Source organism: Lissotriton helveticus, chromosome 1_1 (assembly GCF_964261635.1).
Source record: "Lissotriton helveticus chromosome 1_1, aLisHel1.1, whole genome shotgun sequence".
Lineage (NCBI taxonomy): Eukaryota > Metazoa > Chordata > Amphibia > Caudata > Salamandridae > Lissotriton > Lissotriton helveticus.
The window spans coordinates 1097090746-1097118482 of record NC_136057.1 but is presented as its reverse complement, the minus strand read 5'-3'; the positions used below and the strand labels follow the sequence as shown (position 1 = coordinate 1097118482).

General features: G+C 42.7%; 1 protein-coding gene across 1 annotated transcript in view; it reads left to right on the top strand.

Annotated features, from left to right (window-relative positions):
• Positions 1–27737, top strand: part of TRHDE (thyrotropin releasing hormone degrading enzyme) — a 2026389-nt gene that overhangs the window by 1411413 nt on the left and 587239 nt on the right. The window contains exons 11-12 of the mRNA XM_078678167.1: positions 10532–10665; positions 10772–10827. Coding sequence (XP_078534293.1) covers positions 10532–10665; positions 10772–10827 — 190 coding nt within the window. The remainder of the gene's footprint in view (positions 1–10531; positions 10666–10771; positions 10828–27737) is intronic.

The following is a 27737-nucleotide window of genomic DNA, read 5'->3' as shown; positions in this document are numbered from 1 at the left end:
ATTGGTAAAATACCAACTCAAGCCAACCTGAAATGAGTAAAAGCAACCCTTGACACATATCTCCTCCACCAGTACCGGTAAAGAGATTCTCGGCTGTCACGGGCGGTCCGAGTCAGGTAACCGGTATACCAATAGCTTCTCTCCAACAAACCTCCTGATAAGGACGAGGCTCGGACACCCAGGGTAACTTGCAAGTAAATTTATTTCGGCAAGTAGAAAAATGACGCGTTTCTCCATTACGTGCGTGAGCAAGCCGTAATGGCGAAACGCGTCGTTCTTCTACTTGCCTAAATAAATTTACTTGCAAGTTGCCCTGGGTGTCCGAGCCTCGTCCTTATCAGGAGGTTTGTTGGAGAGAATATATATATATATTTTCCTTTTCGCTGCCAGTGAGGAGAAATTGATTTGACATTTTTGCTCTGCCCGTGAGCAAGCGAAGGACCCTCTCAAAAAAGCAGGACACGGACTTAAGGGCAATGACTGAACTTACCCAAGGTATTGGATTGAAGCCGTGACCCGCCTCATTAGCTCGCCTGGTGCCTAAAGCTGCTGGAGTACGGCGGGCCTGAAGATTCAGGTGAGATGCTGAAAACCTTTTGGTGTCTCCTTTGGGTGCGCGAGGCAAGTTTTTTAAGGCTGAGAGAAATGGAGCAGAGGGAGAGAAAGCAAGAAGATCGTAGCGGCCTCCCCTAACACCGGACTGCCAACATGCAGCATTGTGGGACTAGTAGTCCCCTTAATCGGCGCAAATGGGCGGAAACGGAAGCTGATGGGGCCTCTGAAAGCCATCCTTAGCGGAGCCCTTTCCAAGCAAGAAGCACGCAATTTTGGGAGCATCTGACGAAGGCTTATGCCGAAACCGGTCGTGCTGTACCCCGAATTAAAGCAACCCTCTGAAAATCCCAAAGTGTCCTTTGTTTTCCTTTTCGCTGCCAGTGAGGAGAAATTGATTTGACATTTTTGCTATGCCCGTGAGCAAGCGAAGGACCCTCTCAAAAAAGCAGGACACGGACTTAAGGGCAATGACTGAACTTACCCAAGGTATTGGATTGAAGCCGTGACCCGCCTCATTAGCTCACCTGGTGCCTAAAGCTGCTGGAGTACGGCGGGCCTGAAGATTCAGGTGAGATGCTGAAAACCTTTTGGTGTCTCCTTTGGGTGCGCGAGGCAAGTTTTTTAAGGCTGAGAGAAATGGAGCAGAGGGAGAGAAAGCAAGAAGATCGTAGCGGCCTCCCCTAACACCGGACTGCCAACATGCAGCATTGTGGGACTAGTAGTCCCCTTAATCGGCGCAAATGGGCGGAAACGGAAGCTGATGGGGCCTCTGAAAGCCATCCTTAGCGGAGCCCTTTCCAAGCAAGAAGCACGCAATTTTGGGAGCATCTGACGAAGGCTTATGCCGAAACCGGTCGTGCTGTACCCCGAATTAAAGCAACCCTCTGAAAATCCCAAAGTGTCCTTTGTTTTCCTTTTCGCTGCCAGTGAGGAGAAATTGATTTGACATTTTTGCTCTGCCCGTGAGCAAGCGAAGGACCCTCTCAAAAAAGCAGGACACGGACTTAAGGGCAATGACTGAACCTACCCAAGGTATTGGATTGAAGCCGTGACCCGCCTCATTAGCTCGCCTGGTGCCTAAAGCTGCTGGAGTACGGCGGGCCTGAAGATTCAGGTGAGATGCTGAAAACCTTTTGGTGTCTCCTTTGGGTGCGCGAGGCAAGTTTTTTAAGGCTGAGAGAAATGGAGCAGAGGGAGAGAAAGCAAGAAGATCGTAGCGGCCTCCCCTAACACCGGACTGCCAACATGCAGCATTGTGGGACTAGTAGTCCCCTTAATCGGCGCAAATGGGCGGAAACGGAAGCTGATGGGGCCTCTGAAAGCCATCCTTAGCGGAGCCCTTTCCAAGCAAGAAGCACGCAATTTTGGGAGCATCTGACGAAGGCTTATGCCGAAACCGGTCGTGCTGTACCCCGAATTAAAGCAACCCTCTGAAAATCCCAAAGTGTCCTTTGTTTTCCTTTTCGCTGCCAGTGAGGAGAAATTGATTTGACATTTTTGCTCTGCCCGTGAGCAAGCGAAGGACCCTCTCAAAAAAGCAGGACACGGACTTAAGGGCAATGACTGAACTTACCCAAGGTATTGGATTGAAGCCGTGACCCGCCTCATTAGCTCGCCTGGTGCCTAAAGCTGCTGGAGTACGGCGGGCCTGAAGATTCAGGTGAGATGCTGAAAACCTTTTGGTGTCTCCTTTGGGTGCGCGAGGCAAGTTTTTTAAGGCTGAGAGAAATGGAGCAGAGGGAGAGAAAGCAAGAAGATCGTAGCGGCCTCCCCTAACACCGGACTGCCAACATGCAGCATTGTGGGACTAGTAGTCCCCTTAATCGGCGCAAATGGGCGGAAACGGAAGCTGATGGGGCCTCTGAAAGCCATCCTTAGCGGAGCCCTTTCCAAGCAAGAAGCACGCAATTTTGGGAGCATCTGACGAAGGCTTATGCCGAAACCGGTCGTGCTGTACCCCGAATTAAAGCAACCCTCTGAAAATCCCAAAGTGTCCTTTGTTTTCCTTTTCGCTGCCAGTGAGGAGAAATTGATTTGACATTTTTGCTCTGCCCGTGAGCAAGCGAAGGACCCTCTCAAAAAAGCAGGACACGGACTTAAGGGCAATGACTGAACTTACCCAAGGTATTGGATTGAAGCCGTGACCCGCCTCATTAGCTCGCCTGGTGCCTAAAGCTGCTGGAGTACGGCGGGCCTGAAGATTCAGGTGAGATGCTGAAAACCTTTTGGTGTCTCCTTTGGGTGCGCGAGGCAAGTTTTTTAAGGCTGAGAGAAATGGAGCAGAGGGAGAGAAAGCAAGAAGATCGTAGCGGCCTCCCCTAACACCGGACTGCCAACATGCAGCATTGTGGGACTAGTAGTCCCCTTAATCGGCGCAAATGGGCGGAAACGGAAGCTGATGGGGCCTCTGAAAGCCATCCTTAGCGGAGCCCTTTCCAAGCAAGAAGCACGCAATTTTGGGAGCATCTGACGAAGGCTTATGCCGAAACCGGTCGTGCTGTACCCCGAATTAAAGCAACCCTCTGAAAATCCCAAAGTGTCCTTTGTTTTCCTTTTCGCTGCCAGTGAGGAGAAATTGATTTGATATATATATATATATATATATATATATATATATATATATATATATATATATATAATGAATGAAAGAAATTTATTTAGCGCACGTACACCAACGGCTTCTTGGCGCTTTGGGTGGCAGAAGAAAAGCTGCTAGTTGATAACCTAACCAAAAAAACAACTAATCGAGGGCTTCGGGAAAATAACCAAGTTCTCAGAGCCTTTCTAAAGTTGGAATAAGAGGGAATAAAGCTGAAAGACAACTAATCAAAGGCTTGAGAAAATAACCAAGTTTTCAGAGCCTTTCTAAAGTTTAAGTAAGAGGGAATAAAACGGAGGGCAGGGGGCAGGGAGTTCCAAAAGAGGGGAGCTTGAAAAGAAAATCTTAGTCCACCCAGTCTTTTCCGTTTAAACGGACATGACGATAAAAGATTAGAGCTGGAAGAACGAAGGACTCGAGGTGGAATGTATCGATCCAGACGGCAAGAGATGAATGCCGGGCCTTGTTGAGTGAGGGCTTGATGAGTAAGGCAACCCAACTTGAAGAGGCAGCGCTGGATCACAGGGAGCCAGTGCAAGCTCTTCAGGAGGGGCTTTGCTGAGCTTGTCCTGGGCTGGCGAAAGACCAGCCTGGCCGCTTGGTTCTGGATCAGCTGGAGCTGGCGGGATTGATAGAGGAGAATCCCCGTGTAAAGCGCATTTCCGTAATCAATACGGGACATGACCAGCCCAAGCATGGTCTGAACCAGGGCCTCATTGGTGAGGAACCTGCTGATATTCCTGATGCGGCGGAGATGGAAAAAGCAGGCTGAGAGCACCGATTTAATTTGTGGTTTCATAGTCAGGTCCTCACTGATGGTGACTCCAAGACTCTTGACTGAGCTCGCCGGGCGTGGAGCACTGCCCAGCTAAAGCGGCTAAAAGTTGGAACTCCAGGGATTGGCCCGAGGCTCAGTCAATACAATCTCGGTCTTTCCAGGGTTCAGTTTGAGTTGGTTTGCATTCATCCAATTACCAATAAACAACATGGTGGATTGGAATCTTTCGATAGAGGTAGGGGAGGAGTAAATATCAAAGATGAGCTGGAGGTCATCTGCGTAATTGAAGACGACCCCTGGTAGCTCTCGCACCTTAGAAATAAGGGGGTAGATATAAAGATTAAATAATAACGGGGAGAGGGAGGGACCCTGCGGGACCCCACAGGTCAAGTTTTTGGGTTCAGATGTAAACGGACCGAGGCGAACGCCTTGCTCACTATCCTGTAGAAAGGAGGTGAGCCAACTCAGCGAGGTGCCCCTGATGCCGGTGCTCTCGACCCGTTGAAGAAGGATGGTATGGTCAACGGTGTCGAAAGCAGCCGACAAATCAAGGAGCACCAGAGCTTGGGAGATGTTATTGTCCGCCCCCTTTCTCAGTTCGTCGTGAACTGCCACCATTACGGCTTCAGTGGAGTGACGTGGTCTAAAGCCAGCCTGAGGGGGAATTGCGATGGCTGTTAAGTTGTCTTACCCATGTGAATGGAAAGCCCTAAAACTTCCCGGATGTGAATGTGCTCTGTTTAAAATTTCGTTTAATCATCACTTCACCTTTTCAGGCCTTTTAATTTACCGCCCTCCGGGCTGCGATGCTGCCTTTAGGGCTGCTCTCCCGGATCTTATTAGTACGGAGGCACTAGGATGTGCGAATTTTAATGTCCTTGGTGACCTCAATCTCCATTTGGACTGTTTATCTTTGCCCGCTATTCGGAGTTTTTCTGCCGATCTAGAGGCCTTGCAGTTTTCCCAGCTGGTGACCTCTCCTACTCATCGAGATGGCCACATACTTGACCCGTTTTTTACCAACTTAGAGGGTATTAGAGTACTTTGTCCCATTCAGATGATTTGGACCGATCATATGCTGGTGAAGATGGTTGTCCGTATGTCCGATCCTCCTTTTAGATCTAAGGATAAAAAAATCCTTAAACGCCGTTGGAATAAATTAAAACTGGAAGACTTTTATCGTTTTTTGGAGAAAGCGCCCCTGGGCCCGGTCATTAATGTCGATGATGGGTACGACGCTTTCTGTGTGTGGATTTCTCGCGCTCTGGACTTTTTGATCCCTTTGGTATGGTCTAAACAGGGCTCTAAAGAGCATAGCCCTTGGTATGACGATACCTTAGCGTCCCTTAAAAGAGCCTGTAGGCAGGCTGAACGGCTTTGGAGAAAATCGTTTGACCCTGATCTTAAGGCCCGCTACTTTGCTAAAACTAAGATCTACCACAGAGCGGTATGCAGAGCCCGTGCAGCTTATTATGCTCAGGAGTTTCTGAATAGCCCTAACCCCTCGAAACTTATATTCAAGGTTTTAAAGGACTTAGTGGCTAAGAGGACAACGGCTGTAGAAATATGTTCAGATTCCCATTGTGAGGGTCTGGCCTCTTTTTTTCTCGAGAAGGTGCAAGCCATATATCGAACCTTCCCTATGGTCTCGTCCAATTTAGTGCGAGACAGGTGTATCGTGAGAGATAGTGAGTGTCTCGACACCCTGCCTTCCATAACAAGTGAGGCTTTTGACCACTTGAGTTTAAAAATTAAGTCGGGCTCTCCTGCAGATCCGCTTAAACCGGCTCAGCTTAGGACTATGCTGCCGCTATGCAGCACTCCGCTGTTGTCTTTAATCAACCTGTCATTATCCTCAGGTGTAGTGCCTACTAGGTGGAAGCAGGTCATAGTCACACCCATATTGAAGAAGGCTACCCTCGATCCTCTCAAACCTGAGAACTACCGCCCGATCTCCTTGCTTCCCTGGGCCACAAAAGTTGCTGAGGCCCATGTGAACGGTATCCTGGCAGACCATCTTACCAGAGCTAACATCTTAGACCCAACTCAGAATGGGTTCCGTGCGAGCCACAGCACGGAGACGGCCCTACTTTCCATGGTCGAACATCTGCGATCTGTGCTTGATGCGGGTCGGACAGCAGCACTATTATTATTAGATCTTAGTGCCGCGTTCGACACTGTATCGCACAGGATCTTACTTCAGCGACTGGAGGAAGTAGGAGTCAAGGGCTCTGCCCTATGCTGGTTTCGATCCTTTCTTACGGATAGGTCGTTCCAGGTTGCGATTCCACCTGGCAAGTCTAAACCGTACCCGTTGTCTCTGGGGGTCCCACAGGGGTCTGCGTTGAGCCCCACTCTTTTTAATCTTTACGTGAGACCGCTGGCTGCGGTCGTCAGGCAATGGGGCCTGACGATGGTCTCATACGCTGATGACACGCAGCTGGCGGTCACGTTGAGTGGGGACTCTGATGTGGAGGCCCTCAGGTTCCGGGACGGCTTACGGGCTGTGGCTAATTGGATGAACTCTAACTGTCTCCAGTTGAACACCAAAAAGACAGAGGTCATGGTGGTAGGCAAGCAAGTGGGGTTGTAGGGCGACGACTGGTGGCCTTCTGAACTGGGTGTGACCCCCTCTCCGGTATCGGAGATAAAAAATCTTGGAGTTTGGCTTGATCCAACACTTAGTTTTATCTGCCACACCAAGAGGGTGGCGGCCTCTTGCTATGGCGTTGTTAGAGGACTAAGGCCTATAATGAGATTCTTTGATGCCCCCACCAGACAGCTGGTGGTTCAGGCATCAGTACTGTCTCGACTGGACTACGCCAGCTCGCTCTTGGCCGGGATAAATCAGCCTGAACTCATTCGGCTGCAGCGAGTTCAAAACGCTGCGGCCAGAATAGTGGTAGGTTTGCCTAGACGGTGCTCGGTCTCCAAGACGATGCACTCGCTTCATTGGCTCCCTGTAACTCAGAGGATTAAATTCAAGGTTCTCTGCCTGGCATTTAAAATCCTCAAAGCTATGTCTCCCCAAATTCTGGCGAATCTTCTAATTCCTTATGTCCCTTTGCGGACTCTGAAATCTTTGGGCCAGAACTTGGCAGTGGTTCCACGCTTCAGGCTGAGTAGAACTGGCGGCCGCTCCTTTCGAGTACTGGCAGCGAAGTGGTGGAACCTCCTCCCTTCTGAGACTCGGGCAATTGATGACCTTCTCCAGTTTAGACGCGCTATCAAAACCTTATTGTTTGTCTAAATTTAGGTTCTTCTCTGCGCCAGACTGATGTTGTGTTGTGTTTGCCTTCTCATAGCGCCAGGACGCCCCTTTGCTGGGGCAGCTGTTGCGCTGTACAAATAATAATAACATAACATAACATAACATGTTGATCAAGGAACTGAGAATTTTCTACAAAGGAACCAAAAAGGGGAGCAAAGATATTGGGCGAAAATTACTCAAGACCAGAGGGTCTGCCCCGGGTTTTTTGAGGATAGGTGAAACAACAGCAGATTTAAAAGCATTAGGAACCATCCCTGATGCAAGGGAATTATTAAGAAGTGAGAGGGGAACCTCAGGGAGGCTAAGAAAGATTTCACGGGCAATGCGAGCAGGGCAGCAATCAGCAGGGGAACCAGAACGGACCTTCCTGAGCAGAGATATGAACATCTCCAGTGTAATTGGGGGAAAGGTTGTAAATGAGGCCATGTTTTCTAAAGCACTACCTGTATAGAAACCTGCATCGGGTAAAGGAATGCTTGCCTTAATTAGGGCGATCTTCTCTACAAAATAGTTATTTAGGGAGTCACAGAGGGACTGTGAAAAGGAGGGGGTCATAGTGATCCGATCAGGTTTGGCCAGCTCATCAACAATGGAGAATATCTCCCTAGACTTGTTGGTGGCGTTCAGCATTTTTTCAGAGAAATATTTTGTTTTGGCCTCAAGAATGGTCAGCTCATACTCTTTGAGTGCTGCAAGAAATGTGAGCTTCCTGATGGGACAGTAGTCTGCTCTCCACTTTCGCTCAGTTTGCCGAAGTGATAGTTTTAAGTCAAGTAATGATTTACTGAACCAGCGCTGCGCATCATGCTTGCGCTTAATCCTGAGTTTCTTCAAGGGGGCAACGGTGTCTCGGGCGTCTGTAACCCAAGTGTGAATTCTGTCGGCCTGAATATGGACAGACAGGGGGAGACCTGCCTCGTCCAGGAGAGAGGGGGTAGTGGAGGCCAGTGAAAGACAGAATGAGGGGACGTCTACCTTTTTTGCCTGTGAATAAATTGGAACTAAAACAAACTCACATTGCAGCGTCATCCTTGGAATCAAGGTGTTGGTATATATGTTGCCTATGTTCTGGACACAATAATATGGCAGGAGGATAGTTAGTTACTCTATTTAGTGATATACATCCACCCCCACAATGTATGAAAGACTTTGCTCTGAACTTTCTGACGGATAGTGTGGTCAACCAAGGGGCGTAAAAATGCTCTCTTCTTGGTCTTAGCCTACTGAAACAGGACATTAAGTCAAGACAAAATGTCATTTAAGCAGCAGACATGGACATCATTTAGGAATCGACAGAGATTGTAACCTGTACACCTGGGCAGTCGTTTGATACCTCTGGCACCTCATAGGACCAACCACTGCCCTTTGCAGTAATGAAGCAGCACCACTAACTGTCTTTTAACAACTAGAGCAAACTGAGGCTTGGGTCATGGAGACTGGAAACAGTTGCACTGAAACTGTTACAGTTTGCCTGGTTATAAATTCACCCAGCCTCTGGCCACAGGCTCTTCTAAAGCCTCCAGGCAGCTTTGGTATTTGGCCTCACACTGGACGTGATATGCCACCTTGACAGAAACCAGCCAGGAATTAAAGAGCCCTAAAGTTATGGCAATATTTTAGGAATTCTGTGGAGGGAAACATGTTATTATACTCTTTCCTGGCCTGTGCTCCAGTTTAATAAATAACCACTAATCCTAATAATGTATTGCAGCCATTAATGTTTGCAGTTTTGTCCTGTGAACTGAATCCTGGTGCACTGGAGTTCCATTCCATAAACTGGATCTGTGAAGCAGAATATGGCCAACTTGTGTAGGGCGTCTGGGGCAGACATTCAAAAGCTACAATGGAGGGATCTGTCATAAACACAGAAGTGGCAGGTCACCTTTATGGATGTTGGGGCTTCACCTTCCTCGTTTTCTGCCCCAATGGTATAATACCAATAATGGATGTAAGCCTATTGTGCACTATTAGAATAATACAAAATGCCTAAGGGCCATACATCATTGGCAGGGAGTAAACCGGTCTGATGGCTAGAACAGATGCACAGAGATGCCTTCACCAGCCATCAGAGAGATTGTTCAGGGACAGAGAAGTACTAGCCATACACTCAGGTGTATGACACACTTGTGATACGCCATCAGTGTCTGGGAGAACTTTCCACCATAGTTTTGCCTTTCCATTTGGAGCTGTGGCTGACATTAGGAGTCAGTAATTGAATGTTGGTGGCTCTAATTAGCAGAATAGCAAGGCCATCTGGCAAAGAGGGCTGTCCGTGGGTATGTGATGACTGAATTTGTGACATAATAGAAGTCCTGTTAGAATACGTGTGTATGAACTAAAATGGTCCTGCACCTCATCTAAAATTTTCTGTCATTTTATGAATTCTGATTTCAGTTTTGCTCTCGTACTTTTTTTATTTACTTTGGTGATCTCATCAAGGTCAAAAGTCATCACATCCTGTTATGCTACCAGGGTTTAGGATATATGCCTTCATTTTTTATGATATCATCACAGGTCAAAGGCACATGATGTCACTCTGCTGTCCTTGACATTTTGGTGTATTGACGTCCATGCCAGCAGATCAGGATTGTCAAGACAATTTAGTTTTTTTTTAGTTTTTTTAGTTTTTTGCTTTTCTGCGACATATTTTCGCATCTGGTGAAGAAACTTCTAGACTTTATTGAAGTAACTTCACTAGCTGCCTCTGTAGAACAGAGTACTTTTACCATGCTGCTGTTTAATAAAGAATGCCAGTTCCTATCAATGTGTGTATCATGGTGTTTGCTAACCACGACGGTTCACTTTCCAAACTTAAAATTGCGTCTTTCAGTCAATTTGTGTTTCACTCTGACAGGCCATTTGTTCTCAGTAAGGAACTATTCTGTGGAACAGGCTGTCTCAGCAGCTTAGAGAAATAGCTGACTTGACTGGGGTAGCCTTACCACTCTCGCCCCGTACCCAAGCCAGTAAGAGGCACTTCAATAATCGGTACGGTATTGGAGCAGAAATCACAGTACTCCTAGTTTAGATCTTCAATCCTTTATTTAAATAAACACTAATCAATTTATCTCCTTGCAATTACCATCAGGAACTACTTCTGAGCTGGTAAAATGAATAACTAATAAATGGGGCGCTCATATGTAACGCTGTAAAACTTGCAGACTCCTCTGAAACTAAGCGCCAAATGTCAGTGAGACCCTGAAAAGTGGTTGTAGAGGTGGAAAAAATTGATACGAGAAGCTGAACGTGATTTGATTATTTCTATTTGAGGATATAATTGAAGTTTGTTTACAACTAAATATTCCTCGTCTGTCTTTTTAATTTTCAGAGAGCCACAAAATTCCCTCATTGGATGAAAGCAACTGGGTCTTAGGAAACATCAATCAAATTGGTTATTTTAGGGTTAACTATGATGTGAGGAACTGGAGGATGTTAATTGATCAACTAATGAGGAACCCTGAGGTAGGATCTTTGATTTGCTTCCATGGTATGTGCTTGGATTACAGATGTTTCCCTACGGGAGTTATTCATGCGACTGTTATTTATTTTTTCTGGCTGGTTTTCACAGGTTATCTCTGTCAGTAATCGTGCAGGATTGATCGATGATGCATTCAATTTGGCCAGGTATGTTGATTAAAAGATACAACTACATATATAACTTTCTGTATACATTTATATGTATATACGTATATGTACTTATGGACACATGAAGAAGATTTGTTGTTTTTGGTTTCAATTCATTGGTTTGAAAGTTAAATAAGTGCGTATTTTCTTGTGTGGAATCCACAATACTGTCAGAAACATTTTCTCCACACTTGATCAATAATGGCCGCTGGGTTTTTCCAACTCTGAAGTGACTTGATCAATTCAGCTGCAAGTTCAATTTAACAAGTTAGAGATTAATGATCTCTTTTCTATTTTTTCTGAATGATCTGATTTTGAAATACATCCTTCCTAGTGCCATGGTTAATTTTCGATGGAAAACACGTTGAAGATTGAAAAGTGTATTTGTGCTCATACAAGAAATACAATATGTTATGTGTTGGCAGTTTTTTTGTGCTAGTGTGTATGAGAAAGGTTATTACTTGAAGTTCGGCTCGGCATCCTATAAATGTAATTTTGCTGAGAAGATTTTATTGAAATTTTACATCTGATTGGCCTAGAAAGACATTAACAGCATATGGCAAACAATCAGAAAAGGAAAGCATGCCAGAAGCAATTCAAATAGTACAGGGGGTTTAATGCTCACTATTTGTAATTATGTGCAATCACACACTTCTGCATGCAAGCCACAAAAGGGACCACTACCATACATGGCGGCGGTGCACCAAGTACACAGTTATGCACTGTTCCTCTTATGGATATGCACTGTGTGAGCTTGTGCCCATCTTCTGCATATTCATTGGCCCTGTGTAGGCGATGCCTGTCATATTGTTTGCAGCCTCTGTGCCAGCTCTGTGAAAGTGCACAACCAGCACGATGGCCTTAACAGGCCAATAATTATTAGTTCAGCCTGTTTTAAACCGAACAGTTAATCTTTTTCTGTGTGAGGAGAACTTTCAAACAATCAACGGCAGAAGTCATGGCAACAAATATAAATGGTGGCCCCAAGTGCAAGACCTGAGCATGGATATGATCTCAGCTGACTGCATTGCACTCCTTACTTATCTTTCAACTTATAAAAAGCCAACAATCAACTTCTTATAATAAATCTCTAATTTCACAAAATCCCCCTTTAGTCATCAAGGTAAAGGTTGAACATATATCACATAGGTGAAAAAATACAGAGCAGTCACCTGCATTCAACAAATAATATGCTAAAAAACCTTCATGATGATGTTTTGAAATTGAGAAGCATCAGCTACTTCCCCATGTAAAGGTACCGCCAGAGAGGTATCAAGGAGTAAGTGCATACACAACTTATCCTCCAGATCCTCTGCTCGATCGCATACTACAGTTGCACTGCGTAATGGCATTTCTCACAGTCCAAGATTTGCAAGCTTCACTCCTCTTAGTGCCTCTTGAGTGTCTAGAAAACCCCTTTGTTATTTTACTGGCCCACACTAATTTGATTAACTAGATCCCCTATATGTATAGCAATTTGATGGAAGACATGTCGGCAGAACCTGCTGTAGTATGTGTAGTAATTTAATCATTTATTACCTTATTATTATCTATGTGGCTTTTTGGCTCATTGTTAAGATAGGTAACCTGATCCAAATCACTCTTCAGCCTTAAGTGAGTAAGGACATTGTCATTGTCAGGATGCTTCAATCATATATGGGGAACAGCGTTTACAATGCAACTTTTACAACAAAGTACCTTTACGACGCAACCATTACAACGCAACGTTTACAACGACTTGCGCTGGGGGGCGCTCTAGGATAGGGAATAGTTTTAATTTACTATCCAACACCTTCCCTACTATCCACGGGGACTGGAGTTGGAATAGTAAATTAAACTATTCACTATCCAGCGCCCCCCAACGCAAGTCGTTGTAACGACTTGCGTTGTAAAACTTGCGTCGTAAAGGCATGCGTTGTAAAAGCATGCATTGTAATGACGTACATCCATCATATATACATGTAGGATAAATAGTAAGTAATTGATTAATATTGTTTACATTGTGAAAATATGTTACAAGCCAAGGTCCAGGTAAAAAACAGTATATATAGCCTAATCCATTAAAGGAAGGAATGGAGGTTTTAATTAGGTTATATCTGCGTAAAATGTGAAAAGGGAAAAGAGAAGGATATTTTATGAGTAATGTATTTGAGATAGAAGGAGGAATTTATTTAAATGATTTTTTATGTATATTTGATAATGTTTTCTTTCTCTGGAAAACGTTTTCCTCAGATATTAGATACCGGATATGGTATGGGCACTGGCCCAGTATTTACGTGTTGAATACGTAGAGGCAGTATGAGATAAAAATCAAGTATTGTAATGCCTCCGCCAAGCCAAAATGCATCTCATTTTTACAATATAGTTATTGGGTAGAGCAATGGATGACTAGAATTGTAACTAAAGCTGGTGTATTTTACTTAGATATGACGAATTTAATGTTAATGTATTGGTAATTTATTAATTATTTATTAAACAAATTGTATGTAAATCCTATTGGGTATGTTTTTATCAAGTCAACATTATTGGAATCATCTCAGCTCTTACTTTATTTGTTATTGTTTTAAATGTTTTCAAACTAATTCATGAATTATATATTTTATTGTAAAAATATTGGGATTCTGATGTGGAGAAACTTTTAGGACAATAGTATATCTTTCATTTTTATGAATTGCTTATTTGTTTTGTGAGTTGGTGGGGCTAACTCACTTTGAGAAAGGCTTTTCTGAGATGAAATGCCTCGGTGCGTGGAACTGGCTGCAAGATAAGAAATAAAGAAATGAGAATTGCACACACACTGTAGTATATATATATATATATATAAATCTCAGAGTGGCTGTAGCTACTCTGTAGTTATAGTTAGGATTCAGAGAGATCGGAATTACTCAGATTATTTCTTGTGAATGACATTGTCACCATTTGATGAATCTCCAGGAAGCTTTGCAAACCTATCCTTTTTTCTATATTAGCTGATGATGCAAAGTTTCATGTTGATTAGTTAAGGGGGTGCAAGAAAAAAGGACAAGATTTTGCATCAATGTATTTTCCACAGACTTTTTAAACAGACGAAGCAACACATTGGCTGAACTGATTTACATGACATTTGGCAGTAATATATATCATGGTGTGGAATGAGTCCTTTTTGTTATTTGATCTGAATTTGTTCAGTTGTTTTCAAGTAATAGGTTGCAAAACACTTGGTGATATATTGGGATGCAGTATACAGCGGTACCTCTGTGGCACACCGTGGTGCATGGCGATGACGAAACACAATATTATTGGTTAATGGAAGCCCATACAGCATAAAAATGCAGCCATATTGTTTAGGTCACATTTTGCCTTTGTTCTGTGTTTTACCGTGAAATATAGTAGAATACTCTTATTGTAATATTCTGAAGAAATTAGGCAATTTACTAAGTCTATAGAGTTAGAGGAAAGTATATTTATTCATGTATATAATTTATGGTGTACCGCGGTTCTTTCTCAAAATTATCTAGTACATATTAAAATCAAAAAGAAAGTTTATATATGACAAAATAAAGTTAGACATGATATAGGGTGGCTATTAAAAGAACCTTTTTAAGGAAAATATTTATATATGTTTATCAAAGGTAAGTATTTTTTGTTGAAATTAAAATATGGGTTCCATAGGTTGCAAAATGTACACCATCAATAGGATCCAGCGCTGCATTGCCATATTTTATATTTAAATGAGAAATGGAAAACATTTTATGATTGCAAAGGTATTCTCACACTGCTTTGTTCATTTGTCTTTGAGCCTTTTCAAACTTAGCAGCATTTACAGTAGGCCACTTCAAATTTTGTTGTTGCCAAATGTTTGAGAACACAAAAAGAGTGTTAAAAAACATAGACATTAAGATGGAAAATATGCCCTTCATCTCAGTTTTCAAACTAAATTAATTTAGTATCCTAAATCATTGCAGCCATAGTGGATAACCATAAAGTGGGGATGGTCACATTTGCTAACAGAGGAAAGGTGAGGGATTAACTGATTCTATTTCAAACTTCTCTCCCCCAAACAATGTTAGTACAACTCCTGTCAAAACAAAATCTTTTTCAACACGTACTTTATTATCACACTCTATGGTCTAACAAAGGAAACCATGCCTGACAAGCCAAACCATAACTGTCTTGCAAAAACACTAACACACAAGAATAAGTAATTCAGAGACAATAAAACAAACATATAAAGAGTTAGCTAATTGACTATTAAGAAACTACAACATTCCAACAACTTAATTATGTAAGGAGGACAATTATCGAATTAAATACAATTTGTGCTATTTATGTAGCACAATACTACTAAAATGAAGTAAGAAAATAAATTAGTCTGCAGCAATAAAGTTTAACAAGCATTAGAAAGGCATTTGGCACGCACTTTTGTGATCACATGAAAATAACAACCAATATAAAATTGTCATCATCTTATCGAAAAGTTCTGAATGCCTACCGGAAATTGAATACTTTGAACATTTTGATCCCTCGAACAAAGACATTATGAAAACAAATAGTACCCAAAGGGAAGCCCTTGCTATAAAAAAGACTATACTATGAAAGTGCTCAATTTTACACACATAGAAACAATGTGACAGAAGATATCAACACTGGTAAATTTTGAGTAAAAAGTACTAATTGTTCTTTGATACATCAAGATAAACCTACTCCTATGAATCATCGTAAACTAAGTTGTATCATGGGTGACAAGATAGAATTGTACTATTTATCTTCAACTATTTAAGTTATGGGGCGAAGAAAAACAACTAACAGGTCCCTTTCAATCCTATGAAGACGTATGTAATGTTTATGGAAATGACATTGTATTGCCTGATTTTCAGACATACTTAATAAATGCCCAATCAGGTAATGGAAGAAGAAAACATTATAAATGCAGAAATTCAAGGCAATATTCCATCTACTAATGATACTTCTACTTCTCGGACTGCTGACCTACTTGGACAAACAATTATTGATACTGAAGCTGTGGTTGCCATGGGCAAAGTTCTAAATGCAATCATAATCAACCAAGTCAAAAATGACGTACATAATTTGGATAACTTAGTATCTCAATTAAATAGCAAACAACTACAAATTTACAAATACATAAAAGAAGACTTCAACTTGAAAATGGAATATGTGAATGCACTATTAATGAACCCACATTACAGTATGTACGTTGACATGCAGGCACAGGTAAAAGCTTTTATTATTAAAGTATTCAGGAGCGGTTCCTCTGTAGGAGCGTAGATGCATTGAACCTCTGCCTCCACTGCATGCCACTACATTCCTGACTTTATTATTTTTTTGAAAATCCAAATAAAAAAACGTTATCCCTACTGAAATTAAAATACTTGTGTAACCTACGACAATCATTGCTTCCTTAATGGGGATGGGACTACCACAGAGCTGTCTCTCCCAGCAGTAAGCACGGCAACCAGCTGAGGGTGAGTAACTGAACTGAGCATGTCAGATTGGCCGACATTTTGCTGTGGCCAGCCTGACATGCAGTTCAGTATTCCACAGTCAGCATTTTCCGAAAGCTGGGGAAGCAGAGACACAGTCCCATTGGTCGAGGGTGGAGTGCTGTATTTGCCTCTTCAAGTCAATCCTGGAACTGCTCTTATGCCATTTACTATTATAGACAGCACGAGAGCAGTGCTTGGATTGGCTGAGAAGGGATGGCTCTTCATTTTAACGAGCCCTGTGGTCCCTGCTTGCACATCATTACAGGCTGGCAAAGGAGGGTCCGGTGTACTTTTATAGCATTGTCTTTCAAGGAAGAAGATTGTTGAGGTAAGTTAATTTTTTTCTGACTTCTGGAATTGGAAAACAAATGATTTTTAAGGGCACCCAGTCAAACAGTGCACACATTAAAAACATTTGTTTTTACATTTGTACAGTCACCTGGCTCCTGCCTCCCGCTGTGTCCTCGTTGGCCCACCACTTCTCTCCCTCTGTACTTAGACGACTGGGACTGCCTTTTCTTCAAAAGAAACAGAACATTTTCTGTAGTTTGTGTGTGTGGTACATTCTACACTATATTTTCATAAAATGATTTAGCAGAACATGAATGAATGGTATTTGCGTTGTACTTGTCTAATGAAGTTAAAAAGTTGCTAGTCCCCTTTGGACCAGCCATTATAGTGTATCATATTTTGAACAGTATATAGCACTTACATATGAGGCATTTGGCATTACCTTTGAACCAACTCCTCCTGGGTATGCCTGCCAGTGGCACCAGGATATTTTCTCTAATTTGACCTTGTTTCCTCATGCAAGCCTCATCTGGCCCAAGCCGAGGGAGATGATTTGTACCAGTCCTGGTAAGTGTGACTCAAGGCCTAGGAAAGAAGATAGCTCAGTGTTTAACCTGATCAGCTCAGGGAAGAGCAGGCGCCAGCTGGTAGTCAGATGAGGCAGACTACTACTGGTATGTAGAGACCGGGGTGCTGCCAGGATCTGTAGCGTGTGCTGGTTTTTCATAAACGAGATACAAACTGCACACCTACTGCATTGGGGGGGGACAAATGCTCTCAGGACTGTGGGGACTGTGGATAGAGCACACTCCCATATTAAAACAAATACTGAAATAACAATATTTCACAAAAAAAGGCAATGACACAGGTCCTTTCAAAACTAACATGGGAAAGGCAATAGATCTGGCTTACATGCAACACACCTTTCTTGTTTGTCTGTGTGTGTGGTTGTATGGACTCCAGGTTTTATTTTTTTTAAAAGCCATATGAATGTAAGTTCTTCTTTTTTGATTTGCGTATTTGTTGTGTAGCTATGTGAGTGGTTAAATGGTTGGATGGACATGTCTGGATGAATGATTGATAATTAATTATTAAATGAATCGTTGGATGCAGATTGCACCCATCTCATAGACTGAAGCTTCAAGCAATAATGATAAAAATGGAAGAATTTGGTATTCTTCAATTTTTTATGACATGACTGTTTACAACGTGTCACATATTAACACATTTTGCTAGTGTCAGCATTACAAAGTAGACCATCGAGTGAAGTAAGTTTTAAGATTGCTTGTGTGTGACACTTCCATGGTTTCATAGTAGGCGCGAGTGGCATTCTTTTACCAACGTGTGAGCCTTTGAATGACTGTCTCATGAGAAAAATCAAACAACAAAGTGCATGTAAGGAGAACATTTCAGAAGTTACTCCCTTTTGATTAAGGAGAAGCTCTGGAAAGGCCTTAAATATGAGATAACACTTCTGACATGGAGGATCAGTAACCTGATTTAATATTAACAAAGGCTACTAATGTATCTGCTGCACCGCAAGGATCTAGAGTCAAGTTGACACCTTCCTATGCCAAAGTATATTCCAAGATATCTAATGAGTCAAAACTCTGCTATCTGAAAACCTTAGCACCAATTATGACATTGAGGCTCACCACCACTGCGCAGCTCAACAAGATAGCTCACTGGGTGGGGCACCAGCCGCTGTGAACCGTGCTTCTCTTTTTACCAGTGTCAAATACTGACTTAACTTCTTCTATATGTACTTTTGAGCAGAGACTGAAACATAGTGGTGGTACAAGTCTGCAACTTGTGATTTCAACAATAACTCATCACCACTTTCAAAAGTAACCAGCTGCCACTGCTGCGAATGAGCATAAAGTTACTAGCTCTAGTTTATCTCGTGTAGTTACTGCTCCCACTGGCTTAGAGGCTTATAACATCAAAGGAATAACCTTACAGCATTTAGGGCCACATGCATCAAGCACAATACTGGTCACAAACGGGCCGATTCGCAGAATCGGCCCCTTTGCGACTGGTATTTTGCCATTTGGGATGCATCAACCCAAAAGGAATTTACAAAATAGGTAATCGGAAATTTTGTGATTACCTATTTTGCGAATACAGTTATGGAATCGCAAATTGCGATTCCCCAAATGCGATGCATTATGCATTCGCAAATTATCATCAACTTCAAGTTGATGGTAATTTTCAATTCCTTTGATAAATGCATTGTGGTGCATACACATGCCCTCAGGGCATGTGTGTGCACCTGTGTGCATACTTACCTTTTTTGGGGTGCATCAGGGTGGCCTTTTGGCCCCTTGCACCCTTGAAATTGCATGAGCAATTTGTGAGTACCTATTTGGTACTCACAATTTGAGAATGCAATCCCATTCATTCCTATGGCCTATAGGCCCATAGGAATGAATGGTAAACCATTCCTTAACAGCGAATCCCAATTTGCGATTCGCTACTAAGGAATATGTTGGAATTGCAATTATTTTTGTGCTGCGAACATTCAACGGCCGACGTGGCCCCGCCCACTCTCTAGAACGCCCGGTCTGCGCCGAAATAACGGCCGCAGTAAACGGGTTAATAGCGATTCCTTAATAATCGCTACTAAGGACTGGCAATTCCTACTTTTGATGCATGTGCCCCATAGTCCTCCTACCTATGGGACATGATAACAAAATTAGATGCAAATACATGCCAAGAACTTGGTAGAGTCTTACAAATGTTAACGTTTTGATAAGAGATTAAGTTAGTATGGTTTCTAACTTAATGTTGGTGTTTGTTCATCTTTGTAGGCAGGATGCACTCAAAACGTCTAGAAAAACAATGATGGTTTGACTTTGTTTTATGGTTATTAAATACAATCAGATATCATTGTGGAACTCTATTATTAACTTACTATCTACTATGAAGCTACCATGACGCAGAAGTTTAACTTACCTTCCATTTACCATTTATCTCTATATTAGTTTCAATGTAGTATTTCTACTACCTGGAAAAACTATGGTTAATATTGGTAGAAGATCTTTATCTTTTGAAATATTTGGTTAATTCTAAGGATAAGTGTTTTTTCCTTCTATGAAAAATGTATTTTCAGGAACTTTTTATGTTTTTTCAAGATTGAAATGACCAACCAAACAATAGTCTCCATAGGAAACAGGAGGACAGCAAAGGTAAAAAAACGAAGGGTTTTGGAGAGGACACTGTTGAGCCATGACAAGCTCACAATAGATTTTTTTTATTTTTATTTTTTATTTTTATTTTGTCCTCATACGCCACTTCCCACCTCTTCATATCTTGTAACGCCCTTGGGTGGTTTTCAAACTCAACTATGAGAGGTTTTTTCCTACTGCTTACACTGCAGACCTGTAGGCTTGAGAGAAGTGGGAGGTGTCACAGCCATACCTGATGCAGGAAAGCATATAGGTTGCATTGACCTCCAAGAGCATCCGAAGTGACTTAATCATTGAACCTTGTTCTTCTCCCATCATTAAAGTCAACAATTATTTAACTCCCATTTCCCTCACCCATAGTGATTTAAGAATAAATTCCAAAACTGGTGCTTCCTATTATTTTGCCCAGCCATATCCAACTTAGCTATTGCTCTCATAGCTCTAATCCACATTAATTCTGTCGGAGACTCTGACGAAATCCAAAGTTTACATATTTCTCTTCGAGCAATCAAAATGGCATAGAAAAACAGCTTAGAATTATCATCAAGGCCCTTACCTTGTATGTCCAGTCTGCCCGAGATGATCTGTTCAGGGCTTACCGTGATATTTAGCTCCAACATTTTCGATACCATTTCACTTACAGCTGCCCAAAAATCTTGAATCTCTGAGCATGTTACAAACATATGAATATCATCTTCATTTGGACTTTTGCACTTTGGGCATAACACCATGCCCCCATCTTTGAATTTTGCAAGCCTCTTTGGGGTCCAGTATGCCCTGTGGAGAGTGAACAAGTGATTCCTCCTTAAATTTGCAGGTTTTACCACTTTGTAACGAATCAACATATCTACTTGCCATTGTTCTTCTGTTGCGATCCTCGGCAAGCGCTCTCCCCACAGGAGCTCTGGAAGTAGGAAAGGGCCATCCTCCATTTCGACTATTTCCCAATACCACGTTGCCACTTCTTTTTTCATCCGAATGTTTGAAACCAGCTTCTCTTCGAACTCATTGTGTCGTCCGATTAGCTTTCCCTTACCTATTACCCAGCTTTGTATCTGCAAGTACTTAAATTTTGCAAAGTTGCGACCCCAGAGTTGCTCGCAAACCGCCCACGGTAGCAAGGCTCCTTCACAAAACAACTCACCCCAGACCTGTGGGCCCTCTGTTTTCAAAGCCCTAGCTAAAGCATCTTCCGTCCAACTTGGAGCCCCCGGGGCCTCCCAAATTGGTGCTGCCACGCTGAAATATGGAATTTTTGTCACACGCCTAATGCGGTACCACACCGTGGCTAGGTCTTTTAAAACCTTCAGTCTAACTTTTTTGAAGTATTTTGGATCTGCAAATCTATATAAGAAGCCTCGCTTGTGGCATTTTTCTACTTTTAACATGGCAGCAAAAAGGTCCCCTATTGATGAATTATCGGGAGTTCCAAGAAGCATTCTACAGTTCTTAAGCAAAAAAGCCCAAGAATAGAATTGAAAGTCTGGGGCTGCTAAACCTCCCTTAGCATACTTTCTCCGAATTTTTTTCCAAGAAAGCCTTGACCCCTTGCAGCCCCAAATAAATTAACCAATTTCGCTCTGTAGCTTAGCTAGGCCTTCTTTCTCAAACATAAGGGGAACAGAGTCAAACAAAAAGGTCAACTTAGGAAGCACCATCATTTTAACCAGATTTACCCGGCCTATCATTGTCAGTGGTATTGAACTCCAATTTCTCAGTAGTGCTGTAATGTCTTTCCTTGCTTTGGCCAGATTTACTAATGTTAGCTGTTTTATATCTTGGGTAATTTGTAACCCCAAATATCTGATCTGTTTTTTTGAGGTCCCAGGCTCCATCGCCATATTCCAAGCCATAATTTCTGTTTTGTCAGAATTTAATCGATATCCTGAAACTTCTCCAAACTTCTTTGTAATGCTTTCAATTTCAACCAGTGATTTTGTCAGATTCGATGTTAAAATTACAATATCATCCGCATATAGCCCTATCTTTTTTGACCACCCTTGGAATCTGAAAGCAGGAATATTCTCTGACCCTCTTATTTTGCAGGCCAATGGTTCAATATAAAGGTCAAATAGAAGTGGGGACAGGGGACATCCCTGCCTAGTTCCTCGCGCAATTCTAATAGATTTTGTGAGAGCTCCATTAACCAAGACGTTAGAGTTTGGCGTATGATATAATTGTGACATCGCTTGAAGAAAATTTTCCCCTAGCTGAAGATGTTCAAGTAAGATTTTCAAGAACTCCCAATTTACACGGTCGAAAGCTTCGGCAGCGTCCAAAGCCACCACTGCCAGGGGAAGCTTTTGTTCAACAGCAACATCTATACTGCCTATCAGGGAAAAAGTTAGTTCATTTAAGTGTCTACCTTTCACAAATCCTTTTTGATCTTCATGAATAAAATACGGAATCACTTTGCCCAGCCTATCTGCCAAAATCTTGGTAAACAATTTGTAATCACAATTCAAGAGTGAAATGGCTCTATATGAATCCATGTGTATCGGAGATTTACCAGGTTTGGGTATGATGATTATATTTGCCTGGTCCCATGATGCCGGAATCTTCATATTTCCCGAAAACACCTCATTTACCACCTTTGTTAATAATGGTGCCAGCCCTTGCATCAAACTCTTGTATACTTCTACAGGAAGACCATCAGGGCCAGGTGCTTTGCCTTTTTTTTGCCCTCCTAATACCTTCCTCTACCTCTTCCTGCCTGATCTCTCTATTCAAAACTCTTCGGTGTTCTTCTGTAGCGGACTTTAGAACTCTGACCCACTCCTTCATCTGCTGCTTGTCTGGATGTAACTCTTCACTATACACTTCCAGAAAATAGTTATAAAATGCTTCCACAATCTCCTTTGTGTTTGAGGCTATTTTTTCTTCTGTACCAACCTTAACCTTAACCTCTTTTATCATGTTTTTAACCCGATCCTTCCTAACCTTCCATGCTAGAAGTTTACCTGCATTTTCCCCGTATTCGAAGTGATCTTGCCTGGAAGCCTCCCATCTTTCTTTCACCCTTTTGTTAATTACAGCAGTCAGTTGTTCCTTTAACCCTTCCAGCTCTTGAAGAGTCTCCTCCACAGGAGCTCCCCCTGAATTTATAATCATGATTTCATATTTTCGGATATTCTGTTCCAAACTCCATACTTCCTGATAGTATGCCCTCCTTCTCTTAGCCCCCAGGGTTCCCAGTCGGCCTCGGAGGAAGGCCTTAGTGGCCTCCCAAACAATATCTAGTTTGGTTGATCCTATGTTGTGTTCGATAAATACCTCAAGCTCTTGTTGAAGGGACTGCATTGCTTCCTGATCATACAAAACTGTACGGTCTAGCCTCCAGACTGAATCCACAACACAGGACCCAATTTCCAGTTCTAGGGAGACTGCTGAGTGGTCAGACAAATGAACCCCTACGTGTACCACCTCTTTCACATTGTCGATTAGTCTTGCATCTAGCAGAAAAAAGTCTATTCTAGATCTATGACTATATTTTTTGTTATAGTATGTGTATCCAAGCCCAGACCCGGCCAGCCTCCTCCAAATATCGCAAAGCCCGAACTGCTCTATTACGTTTTTAACACTGGCCGCCATTTTACAATTTCCCTGGGCTCTGCTGTTGACAGATCTATCAAGCTTGGCATCAAGTACAGTGTTAAAATCCCCTGCAAGAACTATATAACCTGAAAGCCCAGTCATCTCTTGTGTTAGTTCTAGCAGCGGGGTAACATCGTCCTGATTAGGGCCATAATAACCAATAATATTGTATAATGACCCCACTATCTTTAAAGTCACAATCAACCACCAACCTTTCTCATCTGCTATACTACTCTCTACCTGACAATCCAGCCCTTTTCTAATTATCACCAGTATTCCTCTAGTAACCCTTGTTTGTGGTGAACTGTAAAAATACCTTATCCACCGAATTCGACCCAAGAATTGTTTACACTCCTCCCCAGTTAAATGAGTCTCTTGAAGGATAATTATATTAGCTGGAGTATCTCTTAAGTACTTCAGGATCCTATCTCTTCTTGCTTTTACCCTTAAACCATTGACATTCCATGACACCGATTTCACTATTTGTATTTTTACCCCCGCACTCTTACCCTCCGCCATCATATACTAATCTCCGAATTCTTACCCTCAAGGTGGTCCTTAGCATATGAGAACATTTTTGTTTTTCACCCCCCCTTCTTCCTATCCCACCCCCCCACCTCTATGCCCTAACCGTCTCCCCCCACCCCATTCCCCCCCCCTCCCTGGGAAAACCCTTCCAACTTCCTAAGGCCCAAACCTAGGCCCTTTGAGTGCCGGTCACCAACGGACGTGCTACCCTAGTTTCTATACATAACCCTTTTTTTTTTAAATTTGTTGTTTTATTCTATTTACAGATTTACAAATTACGCAAGCCGTAAGTACGAACTGCATCAGTTAACTATGCACCACCACCTTGACAGTACTCCAGAAAATTGTCTACATCATCAACAAATCTAAAGGAGTACATTTTGTTATTCCACATAACTTTTAAGAAAGATGGGAATTTTAACTGCACTGTCGCCCCCAATTTCCTTAGGGGTTCAATTCGCTTCCCTAGCTCCCACTGCCTGTTTGCAGTAACTACCGAGAGGTCGGATCTAATCTCAATTTTTACTTCCCCCACCATAAGAGAGCTCTTTTTCAATGCCATGGCAAGGATCTTTTCTTTTAGATTGTAAGTAAGAAAGTTAATCAAGACCCTTCTAGGCTTGGACCGATTTGGCTTCAGTCTGAAGGGATCGCGATGAATCCTCTGTATGTCAGCAGCAATCTCCTCTTCAGACTCCTCCAACTGCAGCTCAGATTTTAATAAATGGACTACAAAACCTTTTAAATCCTCCCCCTCTTTTCCCTCTGGAAGCTTCAAAACTTTCAAGTTATTTCTTCGCTGCATGTTTTCCAACCTCTCTAACCGATCCTCGTAGGGTCTTTCTCTGCTTTTAACCTCTTCGAGCTCCTTACAATTATCTTCCACTGCCTCCTGTATCTCCTTAACCTCTTGTTCAAGCTTTCCTGTCCGTGTATTTAACTCATCGAACTTAGCCTCCAGTAAACCCACTGCCTCCCTAATTCCATCCTGCTTGCTCTTAGATTCCTCAAACCCCCGATGTACATCTAAATCTAATTTTCTCAGGAGGGCGATAACCATACTATCTGAGTGTAGCACCCCGTCTCCTGCAGCAGCACCCTCGTCTTTGACCCCATCAATCTCTCCCCCATTCTGATTAACTCTTCCTTCCTTATGATTTCCTGATTCTATCGGGTTTTTCAATGGGCCCCCTTCTATTAGAGTTTCTGACAAACTGTCGACCTCGGGCTCCATCTCTCCTGCTTCTGTGTCCGCAGCCTCCTCCACCTCCAAAATTTTGTAGCGATTTGGGCTCAAGTGTTCTGCCCAGTCCTCAGTTTTTGACTCTCCTTGCTTGCAACCTCTTGCAAGAACCAATGTCTTGGGAACGGGTTTGAAATAAGAATTTAGAGATGGATTAATGGAGATATTTTTCCCAAGGATTCCTGACCTGCTTGTTTGCATTTTTTTTAAATTTAAATTCAGCTTGAAGGAAGTTTTTATCTTCTGTTGTGTATTATGAGGGGCCAAACCCCCCGCTATAGGCTTCCCTGTGCCTCTCAAAGCGTACCCTGAACTGAATTTTTGTGGGCTCTTTCCTTTCTCCTTCGGCCGTGTATCCTGCACCCTGTAATTTTTGATCCCCCAGCTGAATCCTGTGGTATATTTACAGTAGTTTGTAAACGACTCGCCTCTTGTGCTGTCCCTCTCCCCACAGCCCCACCAGCGGAGAACTGAACCCTCGCTGCCGCCCGCCTACCTCTGCCTCTCTCTAGAGCTGCACAGCTCCAGCGCTCAAAACCCTTCGGCGAGGGTACCACCGACGTTCCTGTTGCTCCTTTCCCAATCCCCTCCTCAGCTGTTTCCACTGCCACTAGTGGAGTGGAGCTTGTACTGGCCTCTTCCGCGTTCTCCATAGACCGCCGCTGTACACTCCACTCACCGACCGTTTACTCCTCCTCCTCTCGCTTCTCTCAGCGCTCTAGCCCCACATCGTCACTATCTTGCTATTGTCGCCCAAACCTTCGCACCCTCACACGCATTGATATTACGCGAGTTAGCGTATTTGATAACCGTTGCAGTCCTTCGTCCTTACTTGCTATTCCGCTGTTACTCCCGTCTTTCACCCGCCGTAGCACTCCGCCTAAGACCGGCACTCCCGACCAGCCTGACTAGCTAGCCGCCATGTTCTCCCTAGCCCCGCCCCCCGGTCCCCCTGCAAGCTCACAATAGATGTTCATATTTCTCTCTAACATAGCAAGAACAGGATGGCAGAGGCTACCATATGTCGCTGTACTGCCATATTGTTCTACTATTCTTCCTCAAAAGATGTATTGGCTCTGCACCACCAGAAGCAGGTACTGTTGGAGGTACGGATGCACCGGGTTTTGGTGTAGGTGCTGATGGAGCAGAAGTAGTAGAAGGTGCTACTAGAGGGACAGATGTAGTGTGTGGTAGTGGTGGAGGTGCTGATAAAGCAGAAAAAGTTGAAGGTGTTGCAGTAACTGAAGTGGCCACTGCAAATCTTCCTGCTTCAATGACTTCTATTTTCTTCTGATGCCTCATTTCCGCTTGCGCCGACCTGGTGAAATGAATTGCCGGCAGGTGTTTTCTCATTCCAGTGGTACCAAATTGTTTAATGTTCCCACATGAAATAAATTAGTTACATAGATTCCATGTGATAAATTGGGCATTGATTGTTTTCCCTCCAGGTGTAATTGACTCAAAATCCCATACACGTGACTTGTTTTTTAAAATTAATCCGCACCACCTTTTCTTCCTCCTGTTGCAACTAAACTGGATCTTCTTCAGCTATTGCCATTATCCAGAAGTTGCAAAGTGGCATTAAAAAAAAGATTCCCTTTTCTAAAGAGCACAACATTCCCGTTTGAATATATCAAATTACAAAACCCCTTAAACTACACAAACCTTATACATTCAAAAGTTATAGTTATATCTTAAAGTTATACTTAATTTAGTCTGGCTAGCAAGTTGACAACACTGTGTCAGAGTGGTATGAGTTATATTATGTTTTCTGCTGGCCACAAATTATAACTTTGAGCTTTAATAGCTTTTGAATTTATAAGGTTTTTGCAGTTTAAGCTGTTTTGTATAGAAATAATAAATTAAGCTTTCCGAACTATAACCATTCTTAAATCTTTTTTTCATTGAATAAATATTTCCACCTTGCCCTGGTGTGCTGATTTGTGTTATCCTATGACTCCAGCCCCTCTCTTCGATTACTCACCTGCCACTGGACCGTTTGCATCAGTCACCAAGGCAGATGCATACCAAGCTTGTATAATGGATTCTGAGAAATGTGACTATATGCCTGCGACAAGGAAGGCGAAGCCCGTAGAGCTTTGTTACTACAAATAAGCATTCATAAGTAGCAATATGCAGAGAACAATAATTCAGCTCGGAGGGGCATTGGCTGTTCTACGTTAAGATCAGTGCAGGAATCTAATTAGTGCACCAATATAAATGGCCACCACAGGGAAGCATATTGCAACAAATGTGTTTGTTGCTAGACAAACGGGTTCAGACACCTTACACAGCAATACTGCAACTTTATCTTCAGCTCCAAAAATCCTAGTGCCACTGCTTTTGAGGAAGCACCGCTGCATTCTGATAATTTGCTTTTTATCTTCATAAATGTTTTCCATACAAACAAACATTCAACAACAATCTGTTATAAATATTTTATCGCAGCCTACTTTGATTTCACTTTTGTTTTAGGGAAGTTACAATCTCAATGGGCCTGTATGCTTGAGTTTCCAAAATAAACCTTTTCATATCTAAACGCCTGAGGTTTTTTTACCACTTGAGATAAGTAAGCCACTGGTT